Raw genomic sequence first — 16134 nt, forward strand, 5'->3', positions numbered from 1 at the left:
GACATCTGGTGGCCCTCCAGACTCCTAGGAAGGGGACCGTCCTCCCAGTGGCAGCCAGGACTGCCTGTCCTCTTTTGGGTGGCCAGGATGTCACAGGGCGAGTAGGTGTCTGGCCCTACCACTGGGGGGCCACGTTGCCACGCAAGAATTCAGTGTCCCTCTGTGGGGAACGTGCTTCCCGGCTGCCACGCTGTCGCTGTCTCTTGTCTTCTGTTCGGCCCCTTCCCCGTTGCACATCCTGGCCTGGCGTGGTCGTCCCGTGGCGTCCTCTACCCTTTCCCATGTGACGTGTGTGCTCCGTGGTACCTCCTGCCTCCCGAAATCACCTCTCTGTTCACTTTGTGCCAGGTTTTGTTCTCCAATGCATCTTCAGTGCTGCGAGCAGGCTGGGCTTGCAGCAGGAGCACGGGTGTGCGTGTGGAGTGAATGAAGGGCCGTGTGCCCGAGTCGGTGGCGTGCAGGGGTGTAGTGAGGTGCGTGCAGGGGTGTAGTGAGGTGTGGGATGTGCGGAGTGAATGAAGGACGGTGTGCTCGTGTGGGTGGTGTGCGGGGGTGTGGTGAGGCGTAGGGCTGGGGTCGGCTGGTCGTCCGGACTTTTGGTTTTCTGGCTGTAAAATGCACATGCCAGGATAGTTGTGAGGTGCACGCTCACTCTTGCATGGAGGGTGGTTCCACAGTGCTGTGGACAGAGGAGCCCTCGATAAATGCCAGCTGCGAGCACCGGGGGCCAGCACGAGAGCAGCTCTGAGAGCCTGGGTCATGCAGGGCGAGAGAGGCTCCGGGGAGTGGAGGCTGTGAGCCAGGGAGGAAACACTACTCGACGTGTTAGGAGGAAGCCGCGTGCTCCTCGAACATGCTGGTACTAGGTTTGAAAACCAACACTAGCAGCAAAGATGACTTCGTGTCCATACCCTAGTTTTTAAAAGTTGATAAACAGCCCCTCTAAAAATGAGTTTGAAAGCACAGGAATTTATAAGAGAAAAACTTTCATCAAATACATGAAAAAAATCAATCTCACTCAAAATGGAATTAATAAGAAATCAAGCAGCATTAAGGATTGCGTGGTTTGGAAAATGTGATGTGGGTCTCCCTTGATTGTTTTGAACGGCTTTATTGAGATGTAATTCACATTCCGTGCAATTCACTCGAAGTGTACAATCCAGTGGTTTTCAGTATATTCAAAAATCTATGCCACCATCATCCCCATCGACCGTGGAACATTTCATCACTCCAGAGAGAAGCCTTTCCGCCACCCTCCCTCCCTCCAGTCCTGGCCACTGGTCATCTCCTTTCTGTCCCTGGGTTCCCTCTTCTGAGCTTCCATACGAATTAAACCATGTAACGTGTGGTCGTTTCTGTCTGGCTTATTCCCCTCGGCGTGTGGTTTCCGGGTTCATCCGTGTTGCACCCTGTCCCAGGGCTTCATTCCTTGCTGTCACTGAATAATGTCCCACCGGGTGGAGGCACCATGCTGTGTTTATGGATTCAGCATTTGGTGGACTTCTGAGCGGTGTCCACCTTTTAGCTGTGATGAATGGTGCTGTTGTGAACACTTGTGTACAAGTTTCAGTGTGGACGTGTATCTTCGTTTCTCTTGGGTATATACCTAAGGTGGAATCACTGGGACTATGGTAACTGTGTTTACTCATTTCAGCAACCGCCAGCCTGCTTTCCCAAGTGTCTGCACCATCTCCCGTCCCTTCCTGCAGCCTTGAGAGTTCTGATTTCGCCACATCTTTGCCATCACTTGTTTTTATCTGACTTTTTGTTTCCAGCCCATCTTGGGTGTAAAGCAGTGTCTTGTGGTTTTCATTTGCATTTTCATGATGACTGATAATGTTGAACATCTTTTTTTGTGTTTCTTGGCAATCTGTATTTCTTCTTTGGAGAAATGTCTATTCCGATTCTTGCCCACTTTTAGTTGGATTATTGTCTTTTTGTTGTTGATTTATGAGTTCTTTACATCATCTAGATAGAAGTGCTTCCTCACATATATGATTCGCAAATATTTTCTCCCATTCTGTGAGATGTCATTTCACTTTCTTGATGGTGTCCTTTGAGGCACAAAACTTTTAAGTTTTTACGAAGTCCAATTTATTTTTCTTTTGTCACTTGGGCTTTTGCTGTCATATGTAAGAATCTTTTGCCAAATCCAAGGTTATGAAAAAGAAAACCTTCAAAAGTTTTTTTATTTTAGCTCTTTTATTTAAGAGCTAAAATAAAAATTTTAATAGCTGCATGTGGTGTGAAGTAGGGATCCAGCTTCGCCCTTTTGCGTGTATCTGTTCGTTGGCCCAGCACCGTTTGTTGAAGGCTGCTCTTTCCTCACTGAACAGTCTCGACATTCTTGTCAAACATGAGTTGCCCGTAGGTTATGAGTTTATTCCAGAACCCTCAGTTCCACTGCACCGATGCGTGTGTCTGTCCTTGCGCCACTCCCACACTGTCCTGTTACCATCGCATTGTAAGTCTTAAAACTGGGAATGTAAGTCCTTTGACTTTTTTCTAATCCAATACTATGAACAAAATAGATGGCAGATGAAATTGAAAATTTCCTAGAAAGGTGCAAACTACTCAAACTGATTCAACAAGAAATAGACAATGTGAATAGATATATAACAAGTGAAGAGGTTGAATTAGTAATCCAAAAACACCCATAAAGAAAAGCCAAGGACCAGAGAGCTTCCCAGCTAAATTCTACCAAGCATTTAAAGAATTAAAACCAATTCTCACAAACTCTTTCAAAAGACTAGGAGAGTGGGAAATGCTTCTCAATTCATTTTATGAGACCAATATTACTCTGATACCATAATCAGACAAAGACATTGCCAAAAAAAGAAAATTGCAGACTAGTTTATCTTACGAATATGGACACAGAAATCCTTGGTAGACTACTAGTAAATAAAATCCAGCAACATATTAAAAAAATTCACCATGACTAAGTGGGATTTATCCCAGGAATTCAAGGTTGGTTTAACACTTGAAAATCAATGTAATACATCATATCAATAGAATAAAATATTAAAAACACCCAATCATCTCAATAGATGCAGAGAAAGTATTGGACAAAATTCAACACTATTCATGAAAAACACTTAACAAGCTGGTAAAGAGCATCTGTGACAGAGCCCACAGCTGACACCGTGCTTGTGGTGGAGGAGCGAATGCTTTCCTCCTAAGATCAGGAGCAAGACAAGGACATTCCCTATTGTGCCTTCTATTTAACATTGTACTGGAGGTTCTAGCCACGAAAGTTAGGCAAGAAGAAATAAAAGACATCCAGATTGGAAAGGAACAAGTAAAACTGTATTTTTAGAGGCCAGATCTTATATATATATATATCATATATCATATATATCGTATATCATATATATATTTAAAAGTAAAAGTTCTAACCTCTAAAAAGTTTTTTATTGTTCCTCTAAAATTACAGTTTTTTCTAAGTAATCCACAAAAAAACTATTAGAACCAATAAATGAGCTCAATAAGGTTGCAGGGTATAAAATCAGTATAGAAAAATCTATTGTATTTATTTTGCAATGAACAATCCAAAAATGAAATTAAGAAAGAAAAATCTGTTTACAACAGCATCAACAAGAACTTATACTCTGAAAACTGCAAAGCAACATTGAAAGTAATTAAGGAAGATCTAAATAAATGGAAAGTTATCCCATGTTTATGGATTGGAAGATAGAATACTCCCTAAATCAACTAGAGTCCACACAACTCCTGCCAGAATCCCCACTGGCTATAGAAATTGTCAAAGTGACCCCAATACTTAAATTGAATTTCAAGGAACCCAGAATGGCCAAAGCAATCCTGGAGAAGAACAAAATCGGGGGACCTCTTGGCTCTCGAACTTCTTAGAGTCTTTGCAAATATCTGCTTTGTTTTGGGTAGAGCATGGATGGTTCCCTTAGAGCATATAGAGCACATTGAGGTCTTTTGTTTCGCCCTCAGTGAACTTTATCACATCAAGCAGGAGATGTCGGTGAGCCTCGCTGCCCTGCTGTGCTCCACCCATTGGCCCCCCTTGCAGCAGCATTCAGGAGAAGACAGAGGCAGCGTCTTCTGCCAGCCTCCTCGGACTGGAAGGAGTAACAAGGCTTTGAAGGCATGCAGGAATAACACACAGAGCCCCAGGGGACGTGGATCGAGGTCTGAAAAGCATTTCTTCCCACCCTCTGCTGAGTCACCTGCACTGCCAGAGGTAGAGCTGGCATAGGGAGTTTGCCAGAAGACATCAGGAAGAAACCTCTATTTTCTCTACAAACATCCTTTGAGAACATTTCAAACCTGCATTGACGTTGATACGATGATCAGGAAACGCTCATACACACCTTCCATTCGACTCACAAGCAAACACTTGCCACATTTTTCCCAGGCACTCCCTTTCTCTCCATCTGTGTCCATATCCACACACACGCATATCCACACGCACAGGTATCCATGCGTGTGCACACACAAGAATATCTACATGCACCTCCACATGCGTACATATCCGCACACATCCGTGATGCATATCCATGTGTGCACATGTACATACCCATGCACACATTCACACATGCTCATCTGTATGCACACATAATCCACATGCAGTCCACGCACACAGATATCCATGCATGCATGTATCCATATCCACACATCTGTGTACACGCACACACGTGTGCTTCTGCATACCCACATGCAAGTACAGACGCTCGCTGAGGTGAGCCGCAGCGTCTCCACACATTGCCCTGTAGATGCACTTCTGCGTGCGTGTCCCAAGAACAAGGACATTCTCCCACAGAGCCACAGTGTCATCGTCATGCCTGAGAAGTTTACAATCATTCTGTCCGTCCTCCTGTGAACAGGCCGTCTCCAGATGCGCTCCATAATGTCCTTTGCCCCACTGGCCTGCGTATCTTTTGGGCAGTCCCAGAGCTGTCAGGGACCACGTGTTGCATTAGTGTCCTGCTCTGTACTCTGTTGACTCTGGAGCAGCCCTGCCCACCCCCGCTGCCCTGCCGCCTTCTTCCTAACGTGGCAGTCCAGTCGGGTTTCTGTGGGGGTGTCTGACCCGCAGCCTGGACTCACCCACCTGCCTGCTCGTGTTTAGGTGCAGGCTTTGTGGAGAGCCATGGCAGGGGACTGTGTGTCCTCCCCGTGGCCTCCTGTCGGGGCAGAGGTGGCAGCTGTCCCTGGGAAGATGTCTAAAGTGTCTTTTCCCTGTGGCGCTTTGATCCTCTTGCTGCTCCTGCCTCAGGCCCCGCTGCCCGGCTCATGACCCTTCACCAGTGATCCATCTCCTGTGTCTCTGGCGGCCTTCCCAAGGGTGGGCCCCGGGGCTGCGGTGGAGGTTGCACCAAGCCCGAGGGGAGGGCCTGGCTCGCATGGGCTTCCAGCTGCCGCCGGCCAGGTGCGGGGAGAAGAGGCAGGCTGCCCGCTGAGCGCCAGGCTGTGCTTGGCATTAATTTAGGAGCCAAGAAGGCTCCCACCGCTCGTGATCACCCAGTGGAGGATTTTGGGGTTGAAGACCTCAGGCTCCCCACCTCATAGTCCCCAGGCTCTGCCGAGCGGTCAGAGGGACACCAGAGCCTGGGGAGGGACACGGCTGAGTCCAGGAATGTACATCCAGGGAAGAGCTAAGAGAAGCCTCGTCGTGGAATCGGGGGACAGAAGCCTCCACCCTGCCCCCACCGTGGGGGAGAGAATGGGCTTATGGGGCACCCTGAGCACTGAGCAGAGGGGGAAAGAGGCTGTAAGCTGGGGGTGGGTGTTAGGGTGTTGCCACACTCCCTCTGCTACCGTAGGTCTTCAGGTCCATGTGTTTGGTGACAGGGGAGTGCCCTCCAGGGACCTGGACCCAGGCCTGGCCACCCGGCCCTCTCACTGTGCGGCCACCTCCAGCCACTGAATCTGCAGGCGGCGGCTGCTGGTCGTGCCGCTGGCCGGGTTGTGCCCGGCGGCCAGGTCTGGTGAGAGGTCCTGGCCAAGCAGCAGAGCTGTCAGGGGGCACTCTGGAAGTGCCATGATAAAGCTGCCTTTATCATTGTGGTTTGAAAAAGTAGCCACAAAATGCAGAGCCCAGGAAGCACATTCAGAGACTTCAGACAATCATAAACTAGTTGCGCCACAGAAAGATGAAAAGTCATGTTTTCATTTCAAAAGGGCTGGAGACGTGTCTGCGGCATCCAAACCTTGACTGGCTGTGCCTGCCTGGGGGCGTGCCCATGGGCAGTGGGTACTGGGACCTCAGGGCCCAGGTTTCGCTCCCTGGAATCTCCAGGAGCCTGCCTGGGCCTGTCCTTGGACAGTCTCTGGTCCCTGGGGAAGGAGGGGAGGGAGGCCACACCTGAGGGGTCTCTGCAGGACATTCTGGGCTCGGGCGAGCATCTGGGGGAAGGACAAGCTCAGGGAATGAAGAGGGTGGCTCAGGTGGGGTCTGCCCTGCTCCCTCATCCCTGTCATCCTCCCCCAGCCTTCAGGGTCGAGGTGTGGGAGACCCACGGAGAGGCAGCCCAGAGCCACCCGCCACGGGCTGAGGCCTAGGGTGGCCAGAAGCAGGAGGGACGCCTCTGACGATTGAACAGCCCAGAGCCTCACAGCTACGGTTGGGGCCTTCAGCCCGGAAATGAGCCCCCCTCTTTGCCCCCTGATGAACCAGTTTCCCCTGTTCACGTGTGGGTGTTTGCGCCTTTTTAAAAAAAGAAAATAAAAGACCACACTATTTAGGAATTTAAACCAGACAGGCCAACAAGACAGGACAAACCCTGGCTCGGGGCAGGGCGGAGACAGTGGGAGGGTGGAACCTTCCCGAAGACCAGATGGGGTGCAGGGAGTGGGGAGGCTCAGTTCTTGGCACCTGTGTTCATGGTGGGCGGTCTCCCTCGTCCTCTGAAACTGCAGCCCGTGCATGTGACCTCCCCACCGCATCTCAGGCCTCCCTCCCGGTGTGCCCACCCTGCACCCCGCTGCCAGCTGCTTCAATGTTTGGAGCCCGTGGCTGGCGTGGCAGTGGTGAGCCCTCGATGGCTGTGCGGACACCAGAGGCTGAGGGAGGACACACACTCCATGGTGGGACAGCACCCCCGGGTCCACCAAGGCCAGGTGGATGCTTAGGCTCCAGGGCCCTCGTGGCTGCTCCGGCGGTGCCGTCACCTCTGGAGACAGGGCCCGACTCTGCAGGACGGCACCAGTGGGGGACAGCAGGTCCTCTAGGGGGTGTGGGGTTCTGAGCTGTTAGCCTCAGGCCCCTCAGGAGCGGGCAGGTCATGATAACAAGAGTGGCTGCGTGCGGGTAGCCCATGGCTACAGCTTCCAACGGGCATTTCTAGTGCCCTGGCCAGATGGCCGGCCAGCGGGGGCCATGGTACCACAGCACTGTAGCCTAGCAACAGAGGAGACCCATTTTCTCATCAGGGATAGAGCAGGGAGTCAACTCAAGGTCAAACTCCACACGCACTGGGACAGGCTGTGATGATACGCAACCCAGCAGCCAGGTCAGCTTGGCTTCCAGGAAGGGAGCCCCTTGGCCCTCCTGTTGTCATAACTGAGAGCCAGAGAAAGGGGCCCCACAGGCTCTGGGGCCCTGGGGACACAGTTGGGTGGCTGTGTTGTGGGGTGCTGCCTTTCTGGGATCCCACGGGGTTGGCGAGCCATGCTCTTCCCCAGCACCTCGCTGGCCTTCACAGGCATGATGCACTTGTCTGCGTGGGGTTTGCTGAGGGAGTTTGTGGTTAACGTTGCCTTTGTTGAGTCAAATGAGGACGCCATGTTCTGCACTCAGCAGCTGGAACGCTCAGAGGGGAAGGCGGTGGGATTTGAAGGCTGCTTCCTCTATGAAGTCAGACTGGGAAGGACGATCTCAGGCCTCAAGGCAATAGGGTGGGGGCACTTCAGACTGGGGCACTCTCCTGTGTCACCCAGGTCCCGCGCACCCCCAGGGAGGGGTCTCACCTGTCCTGTCAACTCTGCTCCATCGGGATCCATGGGCCCTCTTCCTCCTTGGCTTGGGTCGTCTCCAGTGAGCTCCATCATGGGCCTCCCAGCCGCCCCATCAGAGCCAAGTGGTTCCTGCCTTCCTGCAGACCCCAAGGTCCCTCATGACGACACGTGTGTCCTCCGTCTCTGGCAGGCCTGAGGCCGCACTCACCCCAGGAGGCGCCGAGGAGCCGCAGGGAAACTGCCAACTGCTGCTCCTTTTGCCTCAGCTTCTCTGCTCCCTCCACCAAGGGGAAGAGGCCACGCCGAAACCCTGGTCCGCACTGCTCATGGTGCCATCTGGGCACACAGACTCCTGGAACGAGCCACAGTCAGGCCCTTTACATGGAGCTGGGCAGGGGCTGGGAAGGAGGCCTGGATCCCTGGCCATGCTGCTAGCAGGACTTGGGCAACACCAGGGTGCTTTCTGAGAGTGCAAGTACATGGTGAGTGTGCTTGCCTGTGTGCATGTGTGTGTGCGTGCATGTGTGTGTGAGCATGCATGGCAGAGCTGAGCATGCATATGCACTCTATGTGACATGTGTAAGCATGTATGTGTGTGAGCTTGTGTATGCATGTATTCATGTGTGACGTGTGAGTGTGTATATATGTGAGCTTGTGTATGCATGTGAGTACTCACATGTGACATGTGTGAGCATATATGTACGTGTGTGGGATTCTGTATGCATGTGCGTATTCACGTGACGTGTGAGCATGCATGTACATATGTGATTGTGTATGCATGTGAGCATTCATGTCTGACACATGTAAGCATGTATGTACATGTGGGGGCTTGTGTATGCATGTGAGCATTTGTGTCTGACACATGTAAGCATGTATGTATGTGTGCAAGCTTGTGTATGCATGTATTCATGTGACGTGAGCATGTATGTGTGAGTTTGTGTATGCATGAGTATTCACATGTGACGTGTGAGCATATATGTACGTGTGATTGTGTATGCATGTGAGTATTCACGTGACGTGTGTGAGCATGCATGTACGTGATTGTGTATGCATGTGAGCATTCATGTATGACATGTAAGCATTATGTGTGTGGGCTTGTGTATGTGAGTATTCACGTGACATGTGTGAGCATGTATGTACGTGTGTGATTGTGTATGCGAGTATTCATGTGTGATATGTGAGCATGTATGTACATGTGTGTGCTTGTGTATGTATGTGAGCATTCATGTCTGACACATGTAAGCTTATATGTACGTGTGTGGGGGCTTGTGTATGCATGTGAGTATTTACACGTGACATATGGCATAGCTAAGCATGCATGTACATGTGTTCATGCATGAGCAGGAGTGAGCATACATATGTGTGCATATGTGGGTGTTCGTGTGTGAGCATGTGCGTATACATGCGTGCGTTTGAGTGATGATGTGAGGAGGCTTATGTAGTAGCCACCCTTGCCAGGTGCTTCCTGGTGGGAACCAGATCCCGGGGGCTGAGCTGTGGAGCCGTGGCAGAGCCGCACTAGGATTTCCAGGAGGTTAAACGTGCGATGCTGTGGAGGTGCTTGGAGGTGAGGGAACCCCGATGGTGGAAAGGAAGCTCTCAAAGCACTTGGAGGTGGAGGAGTCCTGGACACTGGGCAGGAAGGGTGGGGTCAGGAATGGAGTGGACAGGGGAAGGGTGGAGGGAGCTGGGCACCCTGCAGATGGCAGGGTGGGTGCTCAGTGCGATGGGGCTGCCACCATCCTCCAAGTGTGGCCCCGAGGGCCGGAGCTGCTCTCTCTCCATTGCTAGGCGTAATCAGTTCCTTGCGCCTGGCTCTGCCCAGGAGGTGTATGTTGGGGGGCATGAATGCAGGGCCAGCCCAGCTGGCCAGTGACCCTCTGAGCACAGAGCCTTCGGGATGGGGCTGGGGGCGTCCCCCACAACAGAGTTCCCTCCCTGAGATGCACTGGCGGAGGAGGGGGCAGTCTCTGGAATTTCTGTTGGGAGACTTTCTGGAGGCGTGTTCAGGCATAAAATCACAGCAGCAGCAGTCAGTTTTCAAGCAAAGAGACTATTCTCTGGGCATCTCTAAGACGAGTTTGAGCAGTGTGGGGATTAGTTTTGGGAGCACGGCCTCACCGAGATGCAGATGTTTTCTTGTGGAATGCCCGCGCCTGCCCTCGAGAAGGACGTGGCACTCAGCTGCTTGAAACAAGGCTGGGTCCCAAGCAGCCCAGCCCTGCCCTGTGGACAGCAATCGACCGATGGCTACAGCATGTCCTGACCTGGGGACAGCTGGGGACAGGTTGTGGGGCTGTTTCGTCACAGCTGCTGTCACATCAACTGACCCCAGCCCTGGGGGAGGGTGGCTGCAACCCCAGCCGCACAGCCTGGAGGAGGCAGGGTGACGAGGGACTCCAGCTGGGGGAGCTGGCGTGCAGAGCACTGAGGGGGTGGGTGGATTGTGGGGTGAAATCTGGGTGTGTGCGTGTGAGGATGTACACATGTGCGAACGTGTGTGAGTGAGCACGCCTGTGTAGACTGCCTGGCTCCACCTCTTATGGGCTCCGTGGTCTTGAGTGGGGTCACCAGGCTCACGCCTCAGTTTTCTTCCTCTGTGAAATGGGCCGATGGCCGGGCTGCACACAGGTCCTCAGAGGGCATAAGGCACACTCAGCACCCACTGCTGTGCCTGGGCAGCTGGGGGGGGGGGCACAGCAGCCACTCACATGCCACTCACATCCCTGTGGGTTACCCGCTGCCTGGAATGTTCCAGTCTAACCAGATCCTTTTGTGGACGGGGAGACTGAGGCCGGGAAGGAGGATGCATTCCTGCCCCAGTCCCGGGCTCCGTCTCTGCTGGGTCTCCTGGGCAGAAGGTCAGGAAGGGCTGAGAGGGACACAGTCCAAGGCAGGTAAAGCCCCAGCTTCGAGGGGAGGCACAGCAGCTCTGAGAGGGTCCGAGCCCCTCGAGACCCTCCCCGGGATGTTTAACGACTTGGGCAGCCATTGCAACAGTGGAATTGGCACTGCAACAAGCTGAGCATTTTTTCGGTTCCAAGTTTCCCACAACACAATGGCTCCAGGCCAGGCGCCTCTGGGCGTTCCAGGTCAGAGGGGGAGCAGGGGCTGGGGGCCGCTGCCTCAGTGCTTCTGGGATGGGGTCCTGGCTTGGAGCCCCAATCCAGAGACTCAGCAGCCCTGCCCCGGCAGAGCCTAGCGGAGCACGTTGGGAACCCTGTGGACACTGCACACAGCACCCTCTGTCCTCACGGAGCCTGGGGCTGCTGCAGGGCCGTGGGAAAGAAGTTATAAATCCTTGGGTGCTGGAACCCCCGGGTGCTGGGCACCTTGATTCCAAGGCTGGTGCCTTCTTTCCTTCTGCAAGAGTGGGGGGTGGAAGACAGCCGGCCAGAGGCTGGGAAGCCTGCACAGGGGAGGGCAGGAGGGCGTGAGCCTGGCTAGCCCCACCTCCAGGCACAGAGGCCCTCCCGCCGCCCGCAGCTCCAGCCGCACTGCCCCGATGGCTCCCTACCCCTGTGGCTGCCACATCCTGCTGCTGCTCTTCTGCTGCCTGGCGGCTGCCCGGGCCGACCTGCTGAACCTGAACTGGCTTTGGTTCAGTAATGAGGACACCAGCCACGCAGCTACCACGATCCCTGAGCCCCAGGGGCCCCTGCCTGTGCAGCCCACAGCAGATACCACCACACACGTGACCCCCCGGAATGGTTCCACAGAGCCAGCGACAGCCCCTGGCAGCCCTGAGCCACCCTCAGAGCTGCTGGAAGATGGCCAGGACACCCCCACTTCTGCCGAGAGCCCGGACGCGCCAGAGGAGAACATTGCCGGTGTTGGAGCCAAGATCCTGAACGTGGCCAAAGGCATCCGGAGCTTCGTCCAGCTGTGGAATGACACTGTCCCCACTGAGAGCTTGGCCAGGGCGGAAACGCTGGTCCTCGAGACTCCCGTGGGCCCCCTTGCCCTCGCTGGGCCTTCCAGCACCCCCCAGGAGAATGGGACCGCTCTCTGGCCCAGCCGTGGCATTCCTAGCTCTCTGGGCGCCCACACAACCGAGGCTGGCACCTTGCCTGCACCCACCCCATCGCCTCCCTCCCTGGGCAGGCCCTGGGCACCACTCACGGGGCCCTCAGTGCCACCACCGTCTTCAGGTAGAGCTTCTCTCTCCTCCTTGCTGGGCGGGGCCCCTCCCTGGGGAAGCCTGCAGGACCCAGACAGCCAAGGACTCTCGCCCGCCGCAGCCGCTCCCAGCCAGCAGCTCCAACGCCCTGACGTCCGCCTGCGCACGCCACTTCTGCACCCCCTGGTGACGGGCTCCCTGGGCAAGCACGCGGCCCCCTCTGCCTTCTCCTCTGGGCTCCCGGGCGCACTGTCTCAGGTCGCAGTCACCACTTTAATCAGGGACAGCGGTGCTTGGGTCTCCCACGTGGCTAACTCTGTGGGGCCGGGTCTCGCTAATAACTCTGCCCTGCTCGGGGCTGACCCCGAGGCCCCTGCCGGTCGCTGCCTGCCCCTGCCGCCCTCCCTGCCAGTCTGCGGCCGCCTGGGCATCTCACACTTCTGGCTGCCCAACCACCTCCACCACGAGAGCGGTGAGCAGGTGCGGGCCGGGGCACGGGCGTGGGGGGGCCTGCTGCGGACGCACTGCCACCCCTTCCTCGCCTGGTTCTTCTGCCTGCTGCTGGCCCCCCCATGCGGCAGCGTCCCGCCGCCCGCCCCGCCACCCTGCCGCCAGTTCTGCGAGGCCCTGCAGGATGCGTGTTGGAGCCGCCTGGGCGGGGGCCGGCTGCCCGTCGCCTGTGCCTCGCTCCCGACCCAGGAGGACGGGTACTGTGTGTTCATTGGGCCGGCTGCAGGTAACTGGCCGGCCCCGATCTCCCCACCCTTTCCTTTTTGCCTTGCCAGGTAAGTGTGGGCGGGGCTGACGTGAGCCTGGTACAGGTTCCGCCCACACCGAGTCTCTACGTTCAGGGGCCCGTGGCCCTCGGGAGGTGGGAGAGCTGGGAGTGAGGCCTCCTGTGCAGGGAGGAGGCCGGCGTCTGGACGGGAAGAGGGCTGGATGAACCGCAGCCGATGTGTCCAGGTGCCACCTGGGCCTGAGGCTCCCTGAGCATTTTAGCGCATTTAGTCCTCAGCACGGTCCCGAGTTACCCTGCCATGCCCCGAGTCAAGAGGGGAAACTGAGGCGTGGGGCAGTGGCGTGACTCACCCCAGGGAGCCGAGATTCCCGCTCAGGTGTGGCTGCATCAACATTGCTCCGGTCACTGAGCTGCACGGTTCCATGCGCTTCCTGGGAGCCCCAGCGTGCTCGGGCCAAGGGCGCTGCCGCGTGGGCAGTGCAGAGACCCTCCCAGCGTGGGGACCAGGGAGGTCTGCAGGGCCCGTCCTGAGAGGGAGCCTTTCATGTCCCCCTCCCCATCCTGAAGCACACAGCCTCCCTGCCACAGTGGGGGCCGCTCCTGGGCCCAGGGGACGTTGCCCCATCACCACGTGGCCTGGCCTTGTTGCTGGCTGGACAGTTGGGGGCAGGAAGAGGAGGGAAGGGGGGACTCTTTAACCTCCCGGGGGCAGGAGCAGCCCAGGAAGGACCCCAGCAGCTCCCTCCTCTGTCTCCTCTGTGTCCGGGGATAGACGGGGCCCCTGAGCTGTGCCTGCCCCATTCGGATTCTGCCTGCTGTGTGCACCTGGCAGCCTTGGCCCGGAGGCCCTGTCCCCGCCCCTGCAGGGTGAGGTGCTCTGTCCTCCCCTGCTGTCCTCCCCATAGTGCTGAGGGGAAGCAGCCTTGCTGTTTGCTCTTTGGGCTTTGGGACAGGGTTGGTGGGGGTTAGCAGCTGTGCCGGACCTGGAGGTGGGGGTACCTGCAGTGGAAATTCTGGTGGACGCCCACCCGCCAGGCTCCGTGAGGGATGACGAGCTTGGTGATTCCCCTCGAGTTTCTGGCCAGTGACCGTTTCTCTCAGCAAAGCCCAGAGCCTCTGCAGACCCTGTGTGGGGCCTGGGGAGTGGCCGAGGGGCCACAGACAGGGCAGGGACAAGTGCTGACAACAGGTGGTCCCAGGAGTAAAGCCCACGTGGGCTGGAATGGAGGGGCAGGGAGGGAGGGAGGGAGGGCTGCAGCGGGGCCTGGCTGAGCCTGAGGGGGGCACAGGAACTGCGCAGGGGGGGCCTGGTGTGTGCAGGAGTGGGGGCCCTTGTGGATGCGCCCCAGAAGCATAGGGCCGGAGCTCTCCGAGGCAGGGGCCGTGCCCGCGGCTGTTGGCATCTCGTAGGGCTGGAGCTCTCCGAGGCAGGGGCTGTGCCCGCGGTTGTTGGCATCTCGTAGGGCTGGAGCTCTCCCAGGCAGGGACCGTGCCCACGGCTGTTGGCATCTCGTAAGGCTGGAGCTCTCTGAGGCAGGGGCCGTGCCCATGGCTGTTGGCATCTCATAGGGCTGGAGCTCTCTGAGGCAGGGGCTGTGCCCGCGGCTGTTGGCATCTCGTAGGGCTGGAGCTCTCTGAGGCAGGGGCTGTGCCCGCGGCTGTTGGCATCTCGTAGGGCTGGAGCTCTCCAAGGCAGGGACCGTGCCTGCGGCTGTTGGTATCTCGTAGGGCTGGAGCTCTCTGAGGCAGGGGCTGTGCCCGCGGCTGTTGGCATCTTGTAGGGCTGGAGCTCTCTGAGGCAGGGGCTGTGCCCGCAGCTATTGGTATCTTGTAGGGCTGGAGCTCTCTGAGGCAGGGGCTGTGCCCGCGGCTGTTGGCATCTCATAGGGCTGGAGCTCTCCTGAGGCAGGGGCTGTGCCCGCGAATGTTGGCATCTCAGGGCTTAGATGTCACCCCCAGGGCAGCTGGCACTGCCACAAGCAGCCAGATTCCTGGGTCCCACTCATGCTCCGTCCCTGGAACACCCAAATGGCAAGCAAGCACCAGCCGCCTTGCAGGCAATCCCCCCAGAGCCACACCCCACCTGGCTACTGTTCCCCACCAAGCATGTGGGTAGGGCAGCCCTGCAGGAGCTGTACTGCCTGGAGGGACCCGGATCCGGTGTCCTGGAGCCCCGGGAGGCTCGAGCACAGCCCACCTTGTCCTCCACTGCAAGCCCATGGAGGCAGACAGGACAGCGGTGGGCTGGGAGGGCTGCAGCCTGTGGGAGGGGAAACGCCAGGCCTGCACACCTGACCCTGCCCTAGCCCTGCCAGCCCGAGACTGTCTGGGATCAGCTGAGCACTGTGAGCAAGCTTCAGCCTCAGGGAAGGTGCCGGTCTCCTGGGAGTTGGGGCACAGCTGCATGGCTTGGGGGCTGGGGTCCGAGTGGGGCTGTGAGGGCGAGGAATTTCTGTAACTGCAGCTGGCCCGGTCGGTGGCACAGCCTGATGGGGACTTTTCACTGAACATCTGGACAGCTTGGTAGTGTCCCCGTGCGAGGGAGGCTGTGTCCCGTGCAGGGTCCTGGGGGACTCCATCAGCGTTCCTGGCCTGCATTGCCTCTGGCCAGGGGTGGGCCTCAAGCTTTATCAAGGAGCCCCTTCCCAGGTGTGGCCTGGCCGGGAGGGTCCTGCCCCCTCTTCTGGCCTCTCAGCTCCTCCCCAGCCCAGGCTCCTCTTGGGTTAGCCCCAACTCCTGCCGGGCCCCTATGTTGGGCTGGACACTCCCAGCCCTGGGTGAGGGGCAGGAGGAGGAGGGGGAGCCCAGCCTGACCCCTCGGGCAGACTGCGAGGCCCCGAAAGTGGGGGTGCTGGGCTGTGATCTGGGCACCAGAACAGAGCCCTCGAGGCCCACAGAGGTCCCTGGCTGCATCTCCAGGGGTCAGGGAGTATGTGCCCCTGAGGGGAGGGGAGCTGGAGGGGTCCTGCTGCCTCCTGCCCGGCTCCATCTCCAGCGCCCCCTCCACCTCATCCTGGGCACTGCCCTGTGTGTCCACCCCGCCGGCCCACCTCGAGGAGAGCGTGGGGGACAGTGCAGCCGTGCTGGGGCATGGGGGGCGCTCAAAGGGAGGGTGAACCCTGTGGTCAGCACACAAGCAGGGACCCTGTGGAGGGTTTTGCTGTGTTGTGGGCTTGTCCCTCAGGTCCACGAGGAAGGGAGTGAGGCCCCCTCACACGGGAGGGCCGGGGTGGGGTAGGGAGGCTCCCTTGCTGCAGCTGCCAAGAGTCAGTGAGCGGGGCTTGGGCTTGGGCTGCCCGGGACACTGCCTCCAGGAAGCCCCCTGGGCTGTCTCAGTGGGACTCTGTGA

The 16134-nt window shown here is 57.0% G+C and overlaps 1 protein-coding gene across 6 annotated transcripts in view; it reads left to right on the forward strand.

Annotated features, from left to right (window-relative positions):
- COL18A1 (collagen type XVIII alpha 1 chain) overlaps positions 1 to 16134 on the forward strand; it is a 114326-nt gene that overhangs the window by 40235 nt on the left and 57957 nt on the right. For 2 of the 6 annotated variants that reach the window (XM_009441669.4, XM_009441675.5), the window contains exon 1: positions 11398 to 12077. The exons of 1 other annotated variant lie outside the window; for it this stretch is intronic. In XM_009441669.4, the coding sequence (XP_009439944.3) occupies positions 11432 to 12077 (646 nt within the window). In that variant the 5' untranslated portion in view covers positions 11398 to 11431. Of the gene's footprint in view, positions 1 to 11394; positions 12783 to 16134 lie in introns of those variants that run through there. 3 more of the 6 variants (XM_009441667.4, XM_009441679.4, XM_009441696.3) reach the window with 3 other exon arrangements.

The sequence above is a fragment of the Pan troglodytes genome, chromosome 22 (genome assembly GCF_028858775.2).
Source record: "Pan troglodytes isolate AG18354 chromosome 22, NHGRI_mPanTro3-v2.0_pri, whole genome shotgun sequence".
Lineage (NCBI taxonomy): Eukaryota > Metazoa > Chordata > Mammalia > Primates > Hominidae > Pan > Pan troglodytes.